We start from the raw sequence: 20,626 nt of genomic DNA on the forward strand, positions 1-20,626 counted from the left end.
GATCAAATGTTTCATCGATGAGAAAATGTGCAGAATGTCTGCCAAAATCAATCTCGTTCCATCTTCTCCCACTGCCAGCCAGTGGGCTTCCTCTCACTACCATATTTGGTAGTGAGTGGATAAGCCAAGCGGATGCTTCACATTTATACATCCGGTGAAATATCTGTTTCATTGTTCTATCTGTGGGGAAGTGGCCGTGCTGACAGCGTTCCCCAACCCACAACCCAACCGCTCCCCGTTTTTCAACTGGTCGTTCAGTACAGCACCGTGAATTGAACGTTCCAGAGCGTACAAACGTACTGAACGCAGCCCATGCCTCCCGGTGTGCATCGCTCAGAATTAACTAACCAATCATGTGGGAGTTATTGTGTCAGCCAATCGGCAATGAGAATACGCTCTTCCTGAAGTTAGATCAAAGATGGACGATAAATGAAGATTCATTCAAGACGTTTTCCGTCGGAAAATATGGTCAGTTTCGGTCTACTTAAGGGGGTGGCTCTCCCGTAGACAGTACACCAATGCGATAGCAGCAGGGTCTGGTCTACTTAGTTCATCGACTTCCATTAAAACAGAAAAAATGAGGGAGTGGGATGTCTCGCTTCATCTTCCGTCTCTGGTGTTAGGTTGAGAGCCCAAGATAAGGGGTGAGTAATAAAATGTTATCTAGGTTAGCTAAATAATTACATTAAAAAAGTATATTCAAATTAATATTATTGTCAGATAAATGTTCTTGTTGGCATATTTCATCACATCTCTGACGCATATTTACCTGTTCAGCGAGTGTACTGACCGTTTCCCGGCATTGTCCGTCCCATCGATGTTTGCTAGCCAAAATTAGTTAGCTATTTATTTAGCTCGCTCTACAGTAGCCAGGCCAAACATATTTTGACGATTTCACAAGTATAATCTAAATCAATAAATCATCGTTTTTGGGCTCATTCAGTAGGCTCATTCAGTAGTTTTGACCTGCTTGAATAAAATTATGTAAAAAAATGTTAAAAGTACCATTTATATTCGTAAAACATACATTGAAAATGATACTGTTACTGCTTCATGTTGTCATGTCTTTTTGATTTATGGCTGAGTTGAGGGTCAAAACACCGGTTTTAAGTGTGCAAATTCATAATCGATATGCTGAAATAAATTGTTATTTTTAAGACAAATACATAAAAGTTAATCCCTACACACTGTTCAGATTACTTGTATTTCGCTAAATGAGTACCGTATAAACTGCACACGCACCAATATTTACCAAGCGGTCACTCAAAACTGGAATTAATTAGCTTTGTTCTACTGTAATCAATAGCGCGCGCAAATTAATCACTCACATGGATATTGTATTGAAATCAACGGAACTGGGACAATAACCTTGGTGACGTCTACCGTTTGCGCTTCTTTAACAGACAAACCTCAATGAACTTGGGTATACTGCTTATATTTGTCAATAGATGACAACCTGTCGTAGCCATTTATCAATTTATGTCTCTGTGAGAATTTTGTTTCGGTAGATGGCCAATACGGAAAAGGAAACAGAACACTTTTGACTGGATAATTTCAACTAACCATCACCCTCACATCGGTTTCTAAAAGTACGAAAATGTATGCACTCCCTACTATAAGCCGCTCTGGATAAGAGCGTCTGCTAAATAACTAAAATGTAAATAGCGGCAGGGGTTGGCTTTCGTTTGAATGATAGCTTAACCCTCAAATCCAAGAATTCATGTCAGGCTAGAGACGTTTATGGGAGGAGCGGCCGATTTTTTGGTCTAAAAAGTACAGCTGCGTTCAGTCTCATTACGGACTGGCGCATATGACAAAAGCAGTAGTTTTAAACCAAATATATTGATCTGTTTTTAAAGGTGCTAGTCAGAATTTTTTAATTACATTTTTGCATTGTACTTTCAGAAAATGACCATAATATCTGGCGCTAATGGAATGATAGTGTTTCACAGCATTACTTACCCAACAGGGTTGTGATTGATATTCGCCTATTGATTTCTCCCACAGGAGTGGCATGTGTAGTGAAAATGGGAAAGCTTTTCTGACTTTGTGGCTGTCTTATCTAGTGGAAATTGCTCTGTCATTTCCTGTAAGCAAAAATTCTACACTGTTCGCTCAATTTCAGTTTTAAATCGGTGTGAAATTTATTTTCAATAACGAAAAAAATCGTTTTTACAGCTGTTTGAAGCTGGTAGACCAAAACCAAAAGTAACTTTAGGTCCACCAGCTTCAAACAACTGTTTTGGACTACCAGCTTCAAACAGCAGTAAAAACTATATTCTTTGTTATTGAAAATATATTTCACAGCGATTTAGATGATTACACACATTTACTTTTATTGCAAATTGATAAAACAATTACAAAGGAGAAAAACATCAAATTCGAATGAATACAAGTATATATAGAAATGATTTCCTATACTATTCAGTAATTGTTTTCTCACATAAATAGAAATTGAGCGAACAGTGTAGAATTTTAGCAACCAGGAAACGACAGAGCGACCCGACCAAATTCACATAGAAATGTGAGTTATAGATCTGTCATTCTCATTGAAAGCAAGTCTAAGAACTAGTAGATATGTTCTATGTGCTCTATTTCTATGCTTCCTTAATTTTCGTTTTTGTGTCTTTTAATTTTTGTTTTTTATACCAGCTTCAAACAGCTGAAAATACAATATTTTTGGTTATGAAAAATATATTTCACAGCAGTTTAGATTCTCTTCACTATACTTGCTTGTTTTTTCACATAAACTGAAATTAGGCGAACTAATAGAAAGTTAGCTGTAAAAAGGAGATACAGTTTTCGTTTTTGCATGCCTTTAATCCGACAGGAGATAACACCACTCTTGTAGCTAGTTAGGTTACATTTATATTCTGTTTAAAGGCGAATTGGCTCTGGAAGCCAAAACAGCCAAATACTTCCATCTAAACGTGAATCGATTCTCAATTGCGGTACGGTTCTAGAAACATAAATTCCTCTACTTTCATATCAAATCAAAAATAATTTCACAAATGCAAGATGCACACTTACTGTTTTAACCGGTTTTAACACAGTTGCAGCCGACAGTATTTTTCAGTGACACATTTTTTCTGGCATCTATCTTCCGTTTACACAGGTGTTCGAAGATGCAGATAGCTAATTAGCACAGGTAGTCCACTCTTTCTTCTGTATTTTTTCCGTAAACAAGCGCTTTAAGCATGGAAATATGGCCGTCTGGGAAACCTAACCCTATAAAGGTGTGTATCAATTTAACCTTTAGTTTTTTGACAATTATTTCTTGCTGATATGAAAGATAAGGTCTTTATGCTTCCAAAACCGTACCGCAAGCGATGCGTGTTAATGTTCAAACCGAGCATCGGGGCTCTTAACAAAACTCACCCGTACAGAAGATGCCTTCGTCCATGACTTTTATGTGTAATGTAATGGAACTGAGAGTCATGATCAAGAGCTAGGTTAAAAATGTAGAATGACAAACTGCAGATCTGATATAGTTCCGTCCTTCATATAACCATATTCCTCTGACAAACTCAATGAGTGAGTATAAAGTACTAATACCTCCCTAGACGTGTTTTCAAATCCTATGTAATGTATCCCACTTGCAGATCAATCACTGGGATAACGATATCATGGGAGGTGTGAAGCAGGAGCAGAATGATGGACCTCCACCAAGAGGCATGCAGTCCTCAGATGCAGCACAAGAAGAGGCAAGAGAAGGGGAAATGACCTCATACATACTGATATGAATAACAGTACTGTCTTACTCTGTGTATACACAGACTACCCACAGTATGATTATCTCATTGTTTCTCACATGTTGCTACCATTCTATGAACTGATCTAGCTTAAAGGCCCAATGCAACCGTTTTTATCCTAATATCAAATACTTTCTGTGTAACAATGAAGTCCCTTACTGTAATGATTTCCATTAAATTGGTCAAAAAGAAACATAAATAGCTTTTTAACAAAAACTATTTCTCAAGCAATAATTTTGCTAGGACTGTCTGGAGTTATCTGAGTGGGGAGGGATATGTAATGGTTAGTGCAATCCAGGCTCCTTGGTACATCTCAACCTAAACCTTAACCATTTTACATTTCAACTTCAATGGGGTGATGTCAGATTTTGACATACCAAGGATCCCACTTAGACCTTTCCGTTACGTAATTTAAAAACTAGCGGTTTGGAACTCTCTTAGTTATTGGTCTGTATTAACTTATACCGCCTGGTGATGTCACCAGGCAAGCCAAAACTCCACCCATGCAAAACCTGCTGATTAGAAGGTCCTGTGTAGATTGTGTTTTCAACCAGCAACTATCAGGAAATAACACTGATCAAATGTCTTTACAGTGTTAGCTTCATCAGCTGTTGTACAATATGATACAAAACACATGAGAAACAGAATTTTGACTGCACTGGGCCTTTAAATGGGAGAAGAGCATATAAACATTGTGATGATGATGATGATGATGTCATGCTATGTTTCCTAATTCTTGATACACACTTTCACATGGCTATCATTTTATCCTTTCATCCTGGATCACATGTCCTTTCTCTTTCCTTCCAGCCTGTGAAGAAGAGAGGTTGGCCCAAGGGTAAGAAGAGAAAGAAGGTGTTGCCCAACGGTCCCAAGGCACCAGTGACAGGATATGTGCGCTTCCTGAATGAACGGCGGGAGCAGATCCGTGCCAAGCACCCAGACCTGCCCTTTCCAGAAATCACCAAGAGGCTGGGCGCGGAGTGGAGCCGCTTGGCACCTCATGACAAACAGGTACCTTCAGGCTTTATGGGTTGGAAAGAGAAATGTAGTTGTAGAATGTAGGAACAATTACACACTCTTTTGCCCCAGGCTTGTATTTAGTATTTAGTGGCAGTGCATTCACTAGCATTATGCATAGTTATATTTATATGAATATTTATAGGCTAGCCAGATCTGTTTGATAAGCCCAGGTAGGCCTTCAAAACTACAGGCTATCATGTTGAGGAGAAGCCTGGGAATGCAAGCTACCATCAGTGTATTGAGATATCTTCTGCGTGTGTCTGGAGTGGACTAACGTTTGCTTGTGTGCTGACCTGACAGCGCTTCCTGGATGAGGCGGAGCGAGAGAAGCTGCAGTATGCCCGGGAGTTGAGAGAATACCAACAAAGTGAGGCCTATCAGATCACCAGTGCCAAGATCCAGGACAAGAAGGTCAAGAGAGGTCAGAGTTGTGACACATCTACCTTCTATTTCATTAGTTTGACAGGGTGGTTAAAACTGTTCCTTTCAGTTTTTATGTATTTTGTTCATTTTTCTTCTTTTAGCGTTTAAATAATGTTCTCTTTTATTTCAGAGGAGTCTCCATCTGTCATTATCAATGCTAACAGTTCTGGATCAGCTGCTCTGAAGGTACAGTTATCCTTACATAATGTGTTGTGTTTCTGAATAGGTGTTATGAGTAGGCTTACTTCTGAGTTTGTGCCATGTTTTTACGGGTTGATTTGTTTTGAATTATGTCCTCTAGGGTTCAGATCATCTGTCCAACAGATTTGATGTTCCAATATTTACAGAGGAATTCCTGGACCAGAACAAGGGTATGAGACAGGCAGAGGAGCGTCTCTGGGACAAACACTGTTTCAGTGAAGAAAGTACAAACGATTTCCTTACTAATGGTTGTTTCTTTGCTCCCAGTCCGGGAAGCGGAGCTGCGGCGTTTACGCAAAGCCAACGTGGAGTTCGAGGAGCAGAACGCAGTGTTGCAGAAGCACATTTCAGACATGTACAGCGCTAAAGAGAGACTGGAAGCTGAACTGGGGCAGGATGAGCTCCGGACGCAGGCTCTGCACAGGCACCTGCTGGCCATCAAACACACCCTCGTCAGCAGCCTGTCCACTGTGGCCCTGCCAGGTCAGCACCCTGTCACTGGGCCCTCTCATCCATCTCGGACCCTGATACTTAGCCCAGTCTCCCTGTATGATTTGGCTGCTTTTACTTATGTTAAGTTTCCTTACCTTGAAAGTAGTTTGTAGACGTAAAAACATAAAATGACTTGTCCTTAGCAAGACATTTTGAAACATACAAATTCAGTTCTAATGTTTTCAAATGATTTTAAACTACAATTTTTTTAAATTTTCTTCCATCAACCCCCAATCTTATTCATATAGGAATTGAATCCTTAGTTTCACTACACTTTGTCTCCAGGCACAGGTGAAACCCCCTCTCTTGGTACCCTGGACTCTTACCTGAGTCGCCTGAGTGGTACTCTGGAGAGCAACCCTCATGAGCACCGTGTCTTGCTGGCTCAGCTCCGTGATGTCCTTTCTCACCTGGACAGGTAACACACCTGTGAGAAGATCTAATACCTTGAGATGTACTGAGTTATGTCAGGGAACATAAATTACCTACAGTCTTGTGCATTACCATTCATCTATAATGTTGTGTCAAATTTAAATGCTTGCTAGATCTGTGTGCATACAGTACAACAACTTACCTTGTTGTTTATGGATGATCACACTTTTCTAATAGTCTTATCCCTCTCTTAATTTTCAGTGAGAAACTATGAGAAGACATCCACACCCATTCCCACTTGTTGTGGATCCCAGATGGTGCAACGACAGGTCCAATCATTGCCTCTCGCAGTGAAGTCAAGCGATAGGTGGGATGTCTATCTGATGTAACAGATAGATTACAAACAGAGAAAACACAAGGCTCAGTCCATATACCATTACTCTGTGGTACATCTGCATGTGTGTACAGTCTTGTACAGTTTTGGTGGTGAATATAAGCCTTTGAGGCTTGGTGTGAACAGTCATTATGTAAAAACTGCCTTAACTGTTTCCATCTGTAGTTCATTTGGTTTGTTAAAAGTTAAACGGAAGAAACAGTTGACATGCCTTTTATGGCATTTGGAGTGAATTACGTGTTTTCCAAGTGTTTTCACTTGAAATGAGGTTGCGGAAGTGTACGGGTGTCCAATGAGAGACAAAATGAACTGGCAAAGGTTATAGCAATGTTTTCAGAATACTTTTTTGTAATGTCATTGATATTAGTTTTGTAGTGGGCAGTTTTGGATTAAGGGATTTATGTTGTGGTTTATTTGTATTCATTCGAATTGGATGTTTTTCTCCTTTGTAATTGTTTTATCAATTTGCAATAAAAGTAAATGTGTGTAATTTTCCGGATGTCATTAAGGATGAATGTGAAGCACATAGAGCCTATAGTGATGCATGGAGGTTGTTGTCTGAAATGGCCTGATGACTCAATAGCTGTAGATAGCACCTGCTGGCCCCACTTTACAATGGACAGAAGTACAGAAAAACAGATTTTGGACTGACTTTCTAGATCCCCACCAGAGGGTGGTATAGCTCCAATTAGAAACATTGTCAGTTAGCTTGATAGGGTTCTCCTCAGTTTCTTTAAGTTTGAATTAATGTAATAATTTTCCATTCATGGATTTACTTTTCAATCCACTCTCAGTATTGACAGATTGAAGTGGTTTAGATCTACTTCATTCACTGTAGGCCTTTCCCAGTGTGTTTTTACTATAGTAACACTTGATTAAAGTGACAATCAGCAGTATAAACGATAACAAAGTGTTTTCCCTGTCCCTGTTTCAAAAGCTGAGTGATGGGGCTGGAGAAATGTAACCACTCAAATTCATAGACAGCTATGGATGCAAGGAATGAACATCCATGATATCTATAGAGTGTTTGTTTACAGACATTGGAGTAAAACAAGCTTATATTTTGGGTTCTGATGGGGTGAGACAGTTGAATTAAGCTAATGAGGCATTTATAAGTTATATTCTTCAAGAATCAATGGGTGCATATCATTAATGTATAAGTAAAAACATTTACAGTATATAGCAAAACAGCTGATTGCCCCTTCAAGGACAAAACAAATACATTCCAATTGCCTCCTCAAAGTATGCCCTGTAATAGGTGTTTCTAAAAGCTTGGGATTGGAACAAGGAGAGGCAGACTAATTCTAGGCACATAATATAATTATGTCAAGGTGCAAATGGCATGTAAGATATTGAATAGGTTACTTCTCTACTTTAATGTATTCGTCCCTGCTTTTTTTACACAAAGTACGCACTAGGGCTTGTCTACTTGCTTGTAGTCATTCTTGGTAGTGGACTTGAAGAACCTTTATAATCCTATTTTAGGTCCAGTTAACTGAGGTTAGAAGATGCTGTTGTCTACATTTAGGATTTTCAGCGGTGCCACGAAACGTTAAGGTGAAGTGTTCCGACTGCCAAACAACATTGGTCCATCCCTTCAGCACTACCGTGACGTCAGTCTCGGGAACTGTCCTTACTGTGGTGGTGCTGAACAAGATGGCTGTGAGTCGGGGAGCGGAGAGCTCCAGACTCAGCGGGTGAGAGGGAAAGGGGACTCGAACAGTCAGATGTTTTTTTTTTACTGTCACATAACAGTGACACAAAATATCTTAGAGTTGAAGCGGAGCTGACTACATCCACCTATTTATACAGGCTATAGAGACGTATATCTACTCCGGATTGAAGCAGGTGGACATCTGGGAGCGATCATAGCCAGAGCAAAGAGATGTCATTGCTGTGTGTTGGAGGTAAGTGATACAAATAAACATATTTAAAGCTTGCGGTAGCCTACTGGCTGTCGAGAGAAATGCTCTTGTTTAGTCGGTTAACCAGTTGCTTCGCGGGAAGTTTTCTTCAATGAATCTCATTGCAGCTGATTCTGCTATAAAATGTCTCAATTGTGGTTTGTAAATTAAGGCTTAATACCACATTTGATTTAAGTTGGCTGTTGTCAAATTCATTTGAAGAGAATACGCTGACAGTGCGTTTGTATTCTGTGACCAACATTTTATGGTTGTTTAATTGGTCTAATTCTTCTTTTAATTATGTGATTGCTTCTTTATCACTAGAAGACATAATAGGCTACCACTGTCATTATAAACACTTTGATTGTCATAAGCCTATTCACCGCACCAAATTATGCTTTGAACAGAATTCGAAAACATATTAGGCCTGTGGTGTCAATGTCTGACTTATAGTAGATAGTCATATTTACCATATCCCTTCACTAGACTTTGGTTTAAGGTTAATTGGCTTAGTAGTACAGTAATATTAAAACGAGTGCTTCCCGCTGTGCACTGTTGTTTGTGATATTTTTGTTTAAGCCTATCCCAAATCTTAACCCTTACCTTAACCATTAGGAGTAAGGCCTAACCTTAAGAATTCGTAGTTAATGCCTAAACATAACCTTAGAACGATACAGAGAAGTAACCAAACACTTCGAAATTTGACACTGTACACGGATGAACGTCTAATTCTGAAGTGAGAGCTTGTTGGTGTTATCACTGTGCTTCATATAATAGCACAACCAAATGACTTGGATTGTAGTTGAGATTACACCAAACTACATACTGCAAGTGATCAACGCTGTTAGAGATTCTGCACAGATAGTTATATTGTGAAGATCTCCACGGACCTGCGACCTTTGCATGCTATCTTGAACATGCACGCTTTCTATGATTACATAATAAGACTTTTATAGTTAAAGTAACCTCAAAATGTGGCCATGGATGAGGTACTCATTTTAAGGTTGAATAAAAACTCTTACATTAGTTTGTAACATAGCCTTAACTTTAGGCTATTTACTGTATTACAAAACTAATATCGAATTGTGTTAGGTTGACCAAGCAACCAAATATCAACATTTAAAGGAGATGTATCTAATTCTTGGATAGTTTCATCTAAACCACTGGCTTAATCATATTCTTTAACTTTTGTTTTTGTTTTAGTTGGAGAGGTGAATCCAACATATAATTTGTTAACTTGTCAACAAGTTAATACACTATTTACTGTATTGCAAAAGTGTTTGGTTGTCAACGCAACCAAATATCAACATTGGAAGGAGATGTATATTTTGTGCCACTGACTTAGTCTGACTTTAACTCCAGTTTGTCTACAAATTAATAATTGATATGTTGGATTCACGTCTCCATCTCAACCTAAAAAATCTAAGTTAAAGAATAGGACTAAATCCTATCAAATCAAACTTTAAATGCACTTTAATAAAGTTTGATTTGATTTAGTCCTATTCTTTAACTTAGATTTTTGGTTGAAATAGAGACGTGAATCCAACATATTCATTATTAACTTGAAGATTAAATTTGACATCAACCAAAGCTTGAAACTCTAGGCCTATATGTATTGTCTATCTGTTGTTGAAACCTGGGTTGAATTGAAACAGTAGATGTTGATGACTTCGTAAATGCTATATACAGTTGAAGTCGGAAGTTTACATACACATTAGCCAAATACATTTAAACTCAGTTTTTCACAATTCCTGACATATAATCCTAGTAAAAATTCCCTGTCTTAGGTCAGTTAGGATCACCACTTTATTTTAAGAATGTGAAATGTCAGAATAATAGTAGAGAGAATGATTTATTTATTTCAGCTTTTATTTCTTTCATCACAATCCCAGTGGGTCAGAAGTTTACATACACTCAATTAGTATTTGGTAGTATTGCCCTTAAATTGTTTAACTTGGGTCAAACATTTCAGGTAGCCTTCCACAAGCTTCCCACAATAAGTTGGGTCAATTTTGGCCCATTCCTCCTGACAGAGGTGGTGTAACTGAGTCAGGTTTGTAGGCCTCCTTGCTCGAACATGCTTTTTCAGTTCTGCCCACACATTTTCTATAGGATTGAGGTCAGGGCTTATTGATGGCCACTCCAATACCTTGACTTTGTTGTCCTTAAGCCATTTTGTCACAACTTTGGAAGTATGCTTGGGGTCATTGTCCATTTGGAAGACCCATTTGCGACCAAGCTTTAACTTTATGACTGATGTCTTGAGAAGTTCCTTCAATATATCCACATAATTTTCCTTCCTCATGATGCCATCTGTTTTGTGAAGTGCACCAGTCCCTCCTGCAGCAAAGCACCCCCACAGCATGATGCTGCCAGCCCCGTGCTTCATGGTTGGGATGGTGTTCTTCGGCTTGCAAGCCGTCCCCTTTTTCCTCCAAACATAACTATGGTCATTATGGCCAAACAGTTCTATGTTTGTTTCATCAGATCAGAGGACATTTCTCCAAAATGTCCCATTGTGCAGTTGAAAACTGTAGTCTGGCTTTTTATGGCGGTTTTGGAGCAGTGGCTTCTTCCTTGCTGAGCGGCCTTTCAGGTTATAATAATAATATAATATGCCATTTAGCAGACGCTTTTATCCAAAGCGACTTACAGTCATGCGTGCATACATGTTTGTTTTTTTTGTGTATGGGTGGTCCCGGGGATCGAACCCACTACCTTGGCGTTACAAGCGCCGTGCTCTACCAGCTGAGCTACGTTTTACTGTGGATATAGATACTTTTGTACCTGTTTCCTCCAGCATCTTCACAAGGTCCTTTGCAGTTGTTCTGGGATTGATTTGCACTTTTCGCACCAAAGTACGTTCATCTCTAGGAGACAGAACACGTCTCCTTCCTGAGCGGTATGACGGCTGCGTGGTCCCATGGTGTTTATACTTGCGTACTATTGTTTGTACAGATGAACGTGGTATCTTCAGGCGTTTGGAAATTGCTGTGAAGGATGAACCAGACTTGAGGAGGTCTACCATTTTTTTCGGAGGTCTTGGCTGATTTCTTTTGATTTTCCCATGATGTCAAGCAAAGAGGCACTGAGTTTGAAGGTAGGCCTTGAAATACATCCACAGGTACACCTCCAATTGACTCAAAGGATGTCAATTAGCCTATCAGAAGCTTCTAAAGCCATGACACCATTTTCTGGAATATTCCAAGCTCTTTAAAGGCACAGTCAACTTAGTGTATGTAAAAAACAATATTTGATTGATTTCACGTTGAATTCACGTTAGTTGACAACTCAACCAAATTTCAATCAAAAATAGAGGTTTAACCGACGTCAGTGCCCATTTGAAAAAGTCTGTTTTTGGGTCAGGTTGTTTGAATATCAGCAGTTTTTTGTTACCTTTTGATCCTTTTTGCTCCCTCAGTAACTTGTCTATTTTAATTTGTTAGTAGCCTGCCTGTTATAGATTTGGGAAGTTCCATGTTATTGTTACATATCAAGGTACTATATGTAGAGGTAGAGCAACATGCCACCTTCAGCAACCCAAACCGCCCACCCCAAAGTGTTTGTGGAGACAGGATATGTTCTTGGCACCGTAGTTGGATTAACAAGCTGATCGCACAGATGTCAGGATTGAGACAGATCCCCAGATGTACCCTCAATATCCTCAAGCTTTGTTGGCATAGCAACCCTCTATTCCCTGGCATTTGGGGGCTTTCCCATTAGTATTAAGTGTACTGTATGAGTGGTTATTTTTGGTAAACATCCCGTTGCCACGGTGAGCTTGAGAGACTTCACAGGGACTTTTCTTTAACACATGTAGATACGGCAGAGAGAACAACCCAGGGGAGAAGAAGCGTCCCCACTGTTACCGTTTCTTATAAATGCATGATTATAACTAGGCCTATACAGTGCCTTAAGAAAGTATTCACACCTCTTGACTTTTTCCGAATGTTGTTGTCTTACAGCCTGAATTTTAAAATTGATTAAATTGAGATTTTTTTTGTCACTGGCCTACACACAATACCCCATAATGTCAATGGAATTATTATTATTATTTTATTTTGTATTAATAAAATAAATTAATAAAAAATGAAAAGCTGAAATGTCTTGAGTCAATAAGTATTACATTATTTTGTTATGGCAAGCCTAAATTTGCTTAACAAGTCACATAATAACTTCCATGGACTCACTCTGTGTGCAATAATAGTGTTGTACATGATTTTTGAATGACTACCTCATCGCTGTACCCCACACAATTATCTGTAAGGGGCCCTCAGTCGAGCAGTGAATTTCAAAAACAGATTTACAGTGAGGGAAAAAAGTATTTGATCCCCTGCTGATTTCGTACGTTTTCCCACTGACAAAGACATGATTAGTCTATAATTTTAATGGTAGGTTTATTTGAACAGTGAGAGACAGAATAACAACAACAAAATCCAGAAAAACGCATGTAAAAAATGTTATAAATTGATTTGCATTTTAATGAGGGAAATAAGTATTTGACCCCTCTGCAAAACATGACTTAGTACTTGATGGCAAAACCCTTGTTGGCAATCACAGAGGTCAGACGTTTCTTGTAGTTGGCCACCAGGTTTGCACACATCTCAGGAGGAATTTTGTCCCACTCCTCTTTGCAGATCTTCTCCAAGTCATTAAGGTTTTGAGGCTGATGTTTGGCAACACAAACCTTCAGCTCCCTCCACAGATTTTCTATGGGATTAAGGTCTGGAGACTGGCTAGGCCACTCCAGGACCTTAATGTGCTTCTTCTTGAGCCACTCCTTTGTTGCCTCGGCCGTGTGTTTTGGGTCATTGTCATGCTGGAATACCCATCCACGACCCATTTTCAATGCCCTGGCTGAGGGAAGGAGGTTCTCACCCAAGATTTGACGGTACATGGCCCCGTCCATCGTCCCTTTGATGCGGTGAAGTTGTCCTGTCCCCTTAGCAGAAAAACACCCCCCAAAGCATAATGTTTCCACCTCCATGTTTGACGGTGGAGATGGTGTTCTTGGGGTCATAGGCAGCATTCCTCCTCCTCCAAACACGGCGAGTTGAGTTGATGCCAAAGAGCTCCATTTTGGTCTCATCTGACCACAACACTTTCACCCAGTTCTCCTCTGAATCATGCAGATGTTCATTGGCAAACTTCAGACGGGCCTGTATATGTGCTTTCTTGAGCAGGGGGACCTTGCGGGCGCTGCAGGATTTCAGTCCTTCACGGCGTTGTGTGTTACCAATTGTTTTCTTGGTGACTGTGGTCCCAGCTGCCTAGAGATCATTGACAAGATCCTCCCGTGTAGTTCTGGGCTGATTCCTCACCGTTCTCATGATCATTGCAACTCCACGAGGTGAGATCTTGCATGGAGCCCCAGGCCGAGGGAGATTGACAGTCTTTTGTGTTTCTTCCATTTGCGAATAATCGCACCAACTGTTGTCACCTTCTCACCAAGCTGCTTGGCGATGGTCTTGTAACCCATTCCAGCCTTGTGTAGGTCTACAATCTTGTCCCTGACATCCTTGGAGAGCTCTTTGGTCTTGGCCATGGTGGAGAGTTTGGAATCTGATTGATTGATTGCTTCTGTGGACAGGTAACAAACTGAGATTAGGAGCACTCCCTTTAAGAGTGTGCTCCTAATCTCAGCTCGTTATCTGTATAAAAGACACCTGGGAGCCAGAAATCTTTCTGATTGAGAGGGGGTCAAATACTTATTTCCCTAATTAAAATGCAAATCAATTTATAACATTTTTGACATGCGTTTTTCTGGATAAACCTACCATTAAAATTATAGACTAATCATTTCTTTGTCAGTGGGCAAACGTACAAAATATGCAGGGGATCAAATACATTTTTCCCTCACTGTAACCACAAAGACCAGGGAGGTTTTCCTATACCTCGCAAAGGGCACCTATTGGTAGATGGGTAAAAAAAAGCAGACATTGAATATCCCTTTGAGCATGTTGAAGTTATTAATTACACTTTGGATGGTGTATCAATAAACCCAGTCACTAAAAAGATACAGACGTCCTTTCTAACTCAGTTGCCGGACAGGAAGGAAACTGCTCAGGGATTTCACCATGAGGCCAATGGTGACTTTAAAACAGTTACAGTTTAATGGCTGTGATAGGAGAAAACTGAGGATGGATTAAAAACATTGTAGTTACTCCACAATACTAACCTAATTGACAGAGTGAAAGAAGGAAGCCTGTACAGAATATAAATATTCCAAAACATGCATCCTGTTTGCAACAGGCACTAAAGTAATACTGCAAAAAATGTGGCAAAGTCCTGAATACCAAGTGTGATGTTTGGGACAAATCCAATGCAACACATTACTGAGTACCCCTCTCCATATTTTCAAGCATAGTGGTGGCTGCATCATGTTATGGGTATGCTTGTTATTGTGAAGGACTGGGGAGTTTTTCAGGATAAAAAATTAATGGAATGGAGCTAAGCACAGAAAAATCCTAGAGGAACACCTGGTGCAGTCTGCTTTCCACCAGATACTGGGAGATGAATTAATCTAACAGCAGGACAATAATCTAAAACACAACGCCAAATCTACACTCAAGTTGCTTACCAAGAAGACAGTGAATGTTCCTGAGTGGCTGAGTTACAGTTTTGACTTATATCCACTTGAAAATCTATGGCAAGACCTGAAAATGGTTGTCTACTAATGATCAACAACCAATTTGACAGAGCTTGAAGAATTTTGAAAATAATAATGAGCAAATGTTGCACAATCCAGGTGTGCGAAGCTCTTAGAGATTTACCCAGAAAGACTCACAGCTGTAATCACTGCCAAAGGTGCTTCTACAAAGTATTGACTCGGGGTGTTAATACTTATGTAAATTAGATATTTCTGTAGGCATATTTCATTAAAAAAAACTATGTGGTATTGTGTGTAGATGTCACGTTTGTTTAAGGACGGGTCAGACCAAGGCGCAGCGTGATATGCGTACATGTTTATTTAACTTATAAACACACGACAAAACAACAAACAAAACAAAACGTGAAGTCCAAAGGTTGAACACACAACAAACCTTACACGGAACAAGATCCCACAACTAAACAGTGCCAATCGGCTGCCTAAGTATGATCCCCAATCAGAGACAACGAGCGACAGCTGCCTCTGATTGGGAACCACACCAGCAAAAATAGATCTATATATACTAGATACACCACATAGAATATACACAACAAAGAATATACACACCCTGACTCAACATATACGAGTCCCCTGAGTCAGGGCGTGACAGTAGATGGGTAAAAAAAAAATGAATTCAGGCTGTAAATTTGTCAAGGGGTATGAATCTTCAGATCATTGGTGTCAAGGAAGAGGGTTGCCCAGTGCTCCGAGAGAGAGCAGATTCCTAGCTTCAGTGTGCCTAGAGTCACGTTACCATATTAAACAGTACACACACACACACACTTCCTTGCTGTAATGACTGGGCTTGTTTTTAGTTGAGAAACCCTCAGTCATTTCTTCTTCCCACATGAACGTCCACTGAAGCTCTCAGTGTATTCTCAGTGTATACCCCAGCATGTCATGCGTTCAGTGGCACAGCTAGCTAGCATAAATAATGCTGTAATCCAATGCAAGGATAATTAGTTTGCACCAGCCGAGGCCCGTTCAGTTCCATATAATGAGACACTATATTACATATTCTCATGCTCTGTTTAGGTTCAGAATACACGATGCCTGTATCTCGACTCGGAGAAGGCAAGAACCAGGCTTCTCCCTGAAAGAGAGTAAGCCCTTGGCTTTAATTTCATTTTTGCATTTCATATTCTGTGGATTCAATGTTTTTATTTTTATGGAGACAGTTCACATTCTTCATAAGGGCACATTTAATTGTCTCCTGTTAAATTATACATCCTAGACCTTTGATTATGTTTATTATTATCAAGTTATAATCAATATTAATTTCACTGTACTCCCCTGAGTATGGGGTGAGTGGTTGACTTAATTTACCCTTCTATTAAATAGAATAAGATGATATGACAGGATAAATAAATTATGTTGTCTCATTCCTGCCTATCAGCGAATTTTCATTTTGTAGCTCCTGTTTCTTCATAACTGAGAATTCCTCCGACATTATAGAATTCCTGCAGGCTACAGTTTTGAATTATATTGCTGTTTCTTGCTCTTGGTACAAGTACAACTGCTCTGAAGTATGAGGTGCTTGTAAGCTTTTGATTGGAAAATCTCAGGCAATAAAACCTTGGAGTTCCTCTGTAGGCCGAGAGCAACATTATTTGCTGCAAAGAGTGAAAACACAATGTAATTGCTGTTGTGAGGAGGAGGACACATTTCTGAGGGTTTGCACATGTTTATTTTAATTTTTTGTAAACCCTCCTGCCATCACAGCCAAGATGGTTTAGTATTGTGCCTGTGAGCTGTGTGAGTACCCCTCTCCTACCCCTCTCCCCTCCCCACCACCACCACCCCCCAACCTGCTTGGCTGCACACAGAGATTAATGGAGCACAAGAAAAGAGATGGTATACACACGTCACATGGCAGGAGGAGAGCGTGGGAGTGAGAGAGATAGAGAGAGAGAAAGGGGAAATCCAGGCAGTGAATCGAGGATAATGATGGGGAGAGCACTGCGTTGGATGAGGCGGAGTTGTTGAGGAATAGACAGCTGAAGATGCTGGTAGAATGACTGACTAGAATTTGGTTAAGTGCATTCAACTCAAGCAACTAACTCGGAGCGGATGGTCCGGGGGCCGGAACATAATTATAGTTTGTACACTGCAAATTGGCCAAAACTAAGCCCAAAAAGAGATTGTATTTGAAAATAACACTTATTTCATACCTTGATTACGTTGACACACAATCACGTCTTTGTGTGTGTGTGTGTGGGAATAGTTGGGAACAGATTTCCTAAATCAAACAATGACTACAATTATTTTATTAAAAGCTTTGTAAAACGCCTGTACTGACCCCAGCTCCTCCTCCTCCTCCTCCTCCTCCTCCTCCTCCTCCTCCTCCTCCTCCTGCCCTGCAGACTAGCAGGATTAGATTGATATTCAGATAAAACTCAGGGTCTGTTGGGATGAGCTATTTTAGAAAAACAAGTACATCCACTATTGTCATGATGCTTCATGGTCAACTGTCTGACATTCTCCTTATCATATCAAGTCCCGTGTAGCTCAGTTGGTAGAGCATGGCATTTGCAACGCCAGGGTTGTGGTTTCGATTCCCACGGGGGGCCAGTATGAAAAATTTATGCACTCACTATCTGTAAGTCGCTCTGGATAAGAGCGTCTGCTAAATGACTAAAATGTAAGTCAGACAGCAGGAAACATGATTTAGTTTTTCTCCTTTAGCTGAAATCTTAATTGGCTTCATAAAAAAGTCATTATTGTGATGATTGTTATGATATGGATTATTCATACAGGTGAGAGGGCTCCAGCTGGACCCATAATTATAGAGAAGGGGTCAGTAGGTTATTAGCACTCTCCGTGCCTACACTACTTGCGGGCATCTGGGTGGCAGCCCATTGTCACATTCCACTGTGACCTCAGAGAAAAGCCTTTGAGGTTCATTTAGCCAACTCTGTGATTCCAAATGGACCGCTTTCCCTCTTTTCCTTTTCTTAACTGCAGCTTTTAGAGATGAAGTGAAGGGAGGCGTTCAGTGGGGATTAGATTGAAGCCTTTGAATATGAATTCCCTGAACATGGGGGTGCTTGGCATCGGCAGGGCAGGCGGGTGGGCGCGGGATTCATTAATAATGAATGGGCCACTTGACGTCAGAGCGCGTGATAAAAAGGTCCTGGTTGCCTAAAGTGAGCCCATAGGAGATGATAGTGGTACCTTTACCTTAACACAGGGTTTCCTAAACTCGGTTCTAGGCCCCCCGGGTGCACGTTTTGTTTTTTGTCCTAGCACTACACAGCTGATTCAAATAATCAAAGCTTGATGATGAGTTGGTTATTTGAATCAGCTGTGTAGTGCTAGGGCAAAAAATAAAACGATTACCAGGGGGAGCTCCAGAACCAAGTTTGGGAAACTCTGCCTTAACAGACCTGCTTCCATTGTGTCATACAGCCTCACTGTCGGCCTCACTGCCCCCTTTCATCATACGGAGGAGCGGTGCTCCCTCACTTTTTTCAATTTGAGAATATACAGAGCTGGTAAAACTATTTATGGAAGATTAATTTGGATAAAGCTGTAATAAATTATATTTAATTACCACAAAATGTCCATGAAAAAAACGATAGAATGACTAACCAAATAAATATGTACAGCATCCTAGAGGTAAATGGTGGTTTCTTCTGTCTTCTGTCTGGCGGTGGCGAGAATGATGAAGAACTATAGGCTATGTGTGTGCACTGTGGAGGCCCGTCGGAGGCTTGATCACTTTGGCCAATCAAAAAAAGAATCTGCGTGTGTCTGCCTTGATGTTCATAAAACTCCCCGAACCCCCTCTTGCGAAGTGGAACCCAGAACGATATGTGACCACTTGGCTACAGTGACACTGTTCTGCCGAGGACACCCAAACTAGAGTGGCCACCGCAAAGCCCAAGGAGCCTGACCCTCTCTGGAAGATGCTGTAGCCCTGGTTGGGATACAGTATTTAGCCTACATTGGCTATTGGTTGAGACGCAGGGCCTGTTCTAGCTTGGTATGTCAGGGTAGGCAATTGGAATTGTGAATTGGGCCAAGTTGGAGATAATAAAGCATTTAGGTTATAGTTTATTGAGATGCATGAATGCACCACATCAAAGCTTGATTTGATGGCTGTTTTAAAACAAATGTCCTACAATTATTTGTAGTAATGTTCACTACTTGGTCAATTGATTTGATAGAATGTTTAATCTATGCAAATACATTATATGAATTGATAGTTTACCTCTGTTTTCTTTTATTCTGTAATAGGGTATATTGTAGCCATGTGTTCAAGCTAATCAAATAAAAGTTTATCTATGATACAGCGTGTAAGCTACACAATGCAATGAAATGCCTACTTGCAATAAAGCTGTCCTCACAAACAGTGCAATGATATTAAGATATACAGTACCAGTCAAAGGTTTGGACACACCTACTCATTCCAGGGTTTTTCTTTATTTTTACTATATTCTACATTGTACATAAAAACTATGAAATAACACAAATGGAATCAGGTAGTAACCAAAAAAGTGTTAAACAAATCAAAATTGTCAAGGGGTGCTGAAGGTGGGTGTGGTGCATGAATCAAGTGCAGGACGCAGAAGCTCAGTCCAAAAGACTTTAGTGCAATATTCACGTAGAAAATAAGCACAATAAGCCCGAAGGCGAAATAACGGCGCACACAGGCGTCAAACAAACGGCGCACTAACATGTGCGAAAAACCTCTCCAAAACACTGGAGGGAAGTACGTAGCTCCAACACAAAACAGAAGAGCAATCACACACAAAGACAAACACACACAACGAGAACTAAATAGGACACTAACGAGGACTAACAAGACACAGGTGTACAACATCAAGACAAAACCAAACGAACATGAAACATAGATCGGTGGCAGCTAGTACTCCGGGGACGACGACCGCCGAAGCCTGCCCGAACCAGGAGGAGGAGCAGCCTCGGCCGAAACCGTGACAAAAATATATTTTATATTTGAGATTCTTCAAAGTAGCCACCCTTTGCCTTCATGACAGCTTTGCACAATCTTGGCATTCTCTCAACCAGCTTCATGAGATAGTCACCTGGAATGCATTTCAATTAACAGGTGTGCCTTGTTAAAAGTTAATTTGTGGAATTTCTTTCCTTCTTAGTGTGTTTGAGCCAATCAGTTGTGTTGTGACAAAGTAGGGGTGGTATACAGAAGATAGTCCTATTTGGTAAAAGACCAAGTCCATATTATGGCAAGAACAGCTCAAATAAGCAAAGAGAAATGACAGTCCATCATTACTTTAAGACATGAAGGTCAGTTAATCTGGAAGATTTCAAAAACGTTGAATGTTTCTTCAAGTGCAGTTGCAAAAAACATCAAGCGCTATGATGCAACTGGATCTCATGAGGACCATCACAGGAAAGGAAGACCCAGAGTTACCTCTGCTGCAGAGGATAAGTT

The 20,626-nt window shown here is 40.2% G+C and overlaps 2 protein-coding genes across 5 annotated transcripts in view; both read left to right on the forward strand.

Moving 5' to 3' along the window:
* The first annotated feature begins 394 nt into the window (after positions 1-394).
* LOC311149243 (SWI/SNF-related matrix-associated actin-dependent regulator of chromatin subfamily E member 1-related-like) lies at positions 395-7,147 on the forward strand. Of its 4 annotated transcripts, none has more exons than XM_084186333.1 (9): positions 395-644; positions 3,603-3,704; positions 4,563-4,766; positions 5,076-5,196; positions 5,329-5,384; positions 5,500-5,569; positions 5,667-5,882; positions 6,177-6,320; positions 6,525-7,147. In XM_084186333.1, the coding sequence occupies exons 2-8, from the start codon at positions 3,627-3,629 to the stop codon at positions 6,311-6,313; spliced, it is 882 nt and encodes a 293-aa protein (XP_084042459.1). In that variant the 5' UTR covers positions 395-644; positions 3,603-3,626; the 3' UTR covers positions 6,314-6,320; positions 6,525-7,147. The 4 variants fall into 4 exon arrangements, with proteins under 4 accessions (XP_084042459.1, XP_084042458.1, XP_084042456.1 ...); XM_084186332.1 differs by having other exon boundaries at positions 6,177-6,309; XM_084186330.1 differs by lacking the exon at positions 395-644 and adding an exon at positions 3,121-3,236 and having other exon boundaries at positions 6,177-6,309.
* A 1,166-nt stretch (positions 7,148-8,313) lies between these two features.
* unc13a (unc-13 homolog A (C. elegans)) overlaps positions 8,314-20,626 on the forward strand; it is a gene marked incomplete at both ends in the record, with an annotated part of 83,456 nt that continues 71,143 nt past the window's right edge. Inside the window, 2 exons of the mRNA XM_084186209.1 lie at positions 8,314-8,354; positions 16,246-16,313. Of these exons, the coding sequence (XP_084042335.1) occupies positions 8,314-8,354; positions 16,246-16,313 (109 nt within the window). The remainder of the gene's footprint in view (positions 8,355-16,245; positions 16,314-20,626) is intronic.

The sequence above is a fragment of the Coregonus lavaretus genome, assembly GCF_964263955.1.
Source record: "Coregonus lavaretus genome assembly, chromosome: 21".
Taxonomy (NCBI): domain Eukaryota; kingdom Metazoa; phylum Chordata; class Actinopteri; order Salmoniformes; family Salmonidae; genus Coregonus; species Coregonus lavaretus.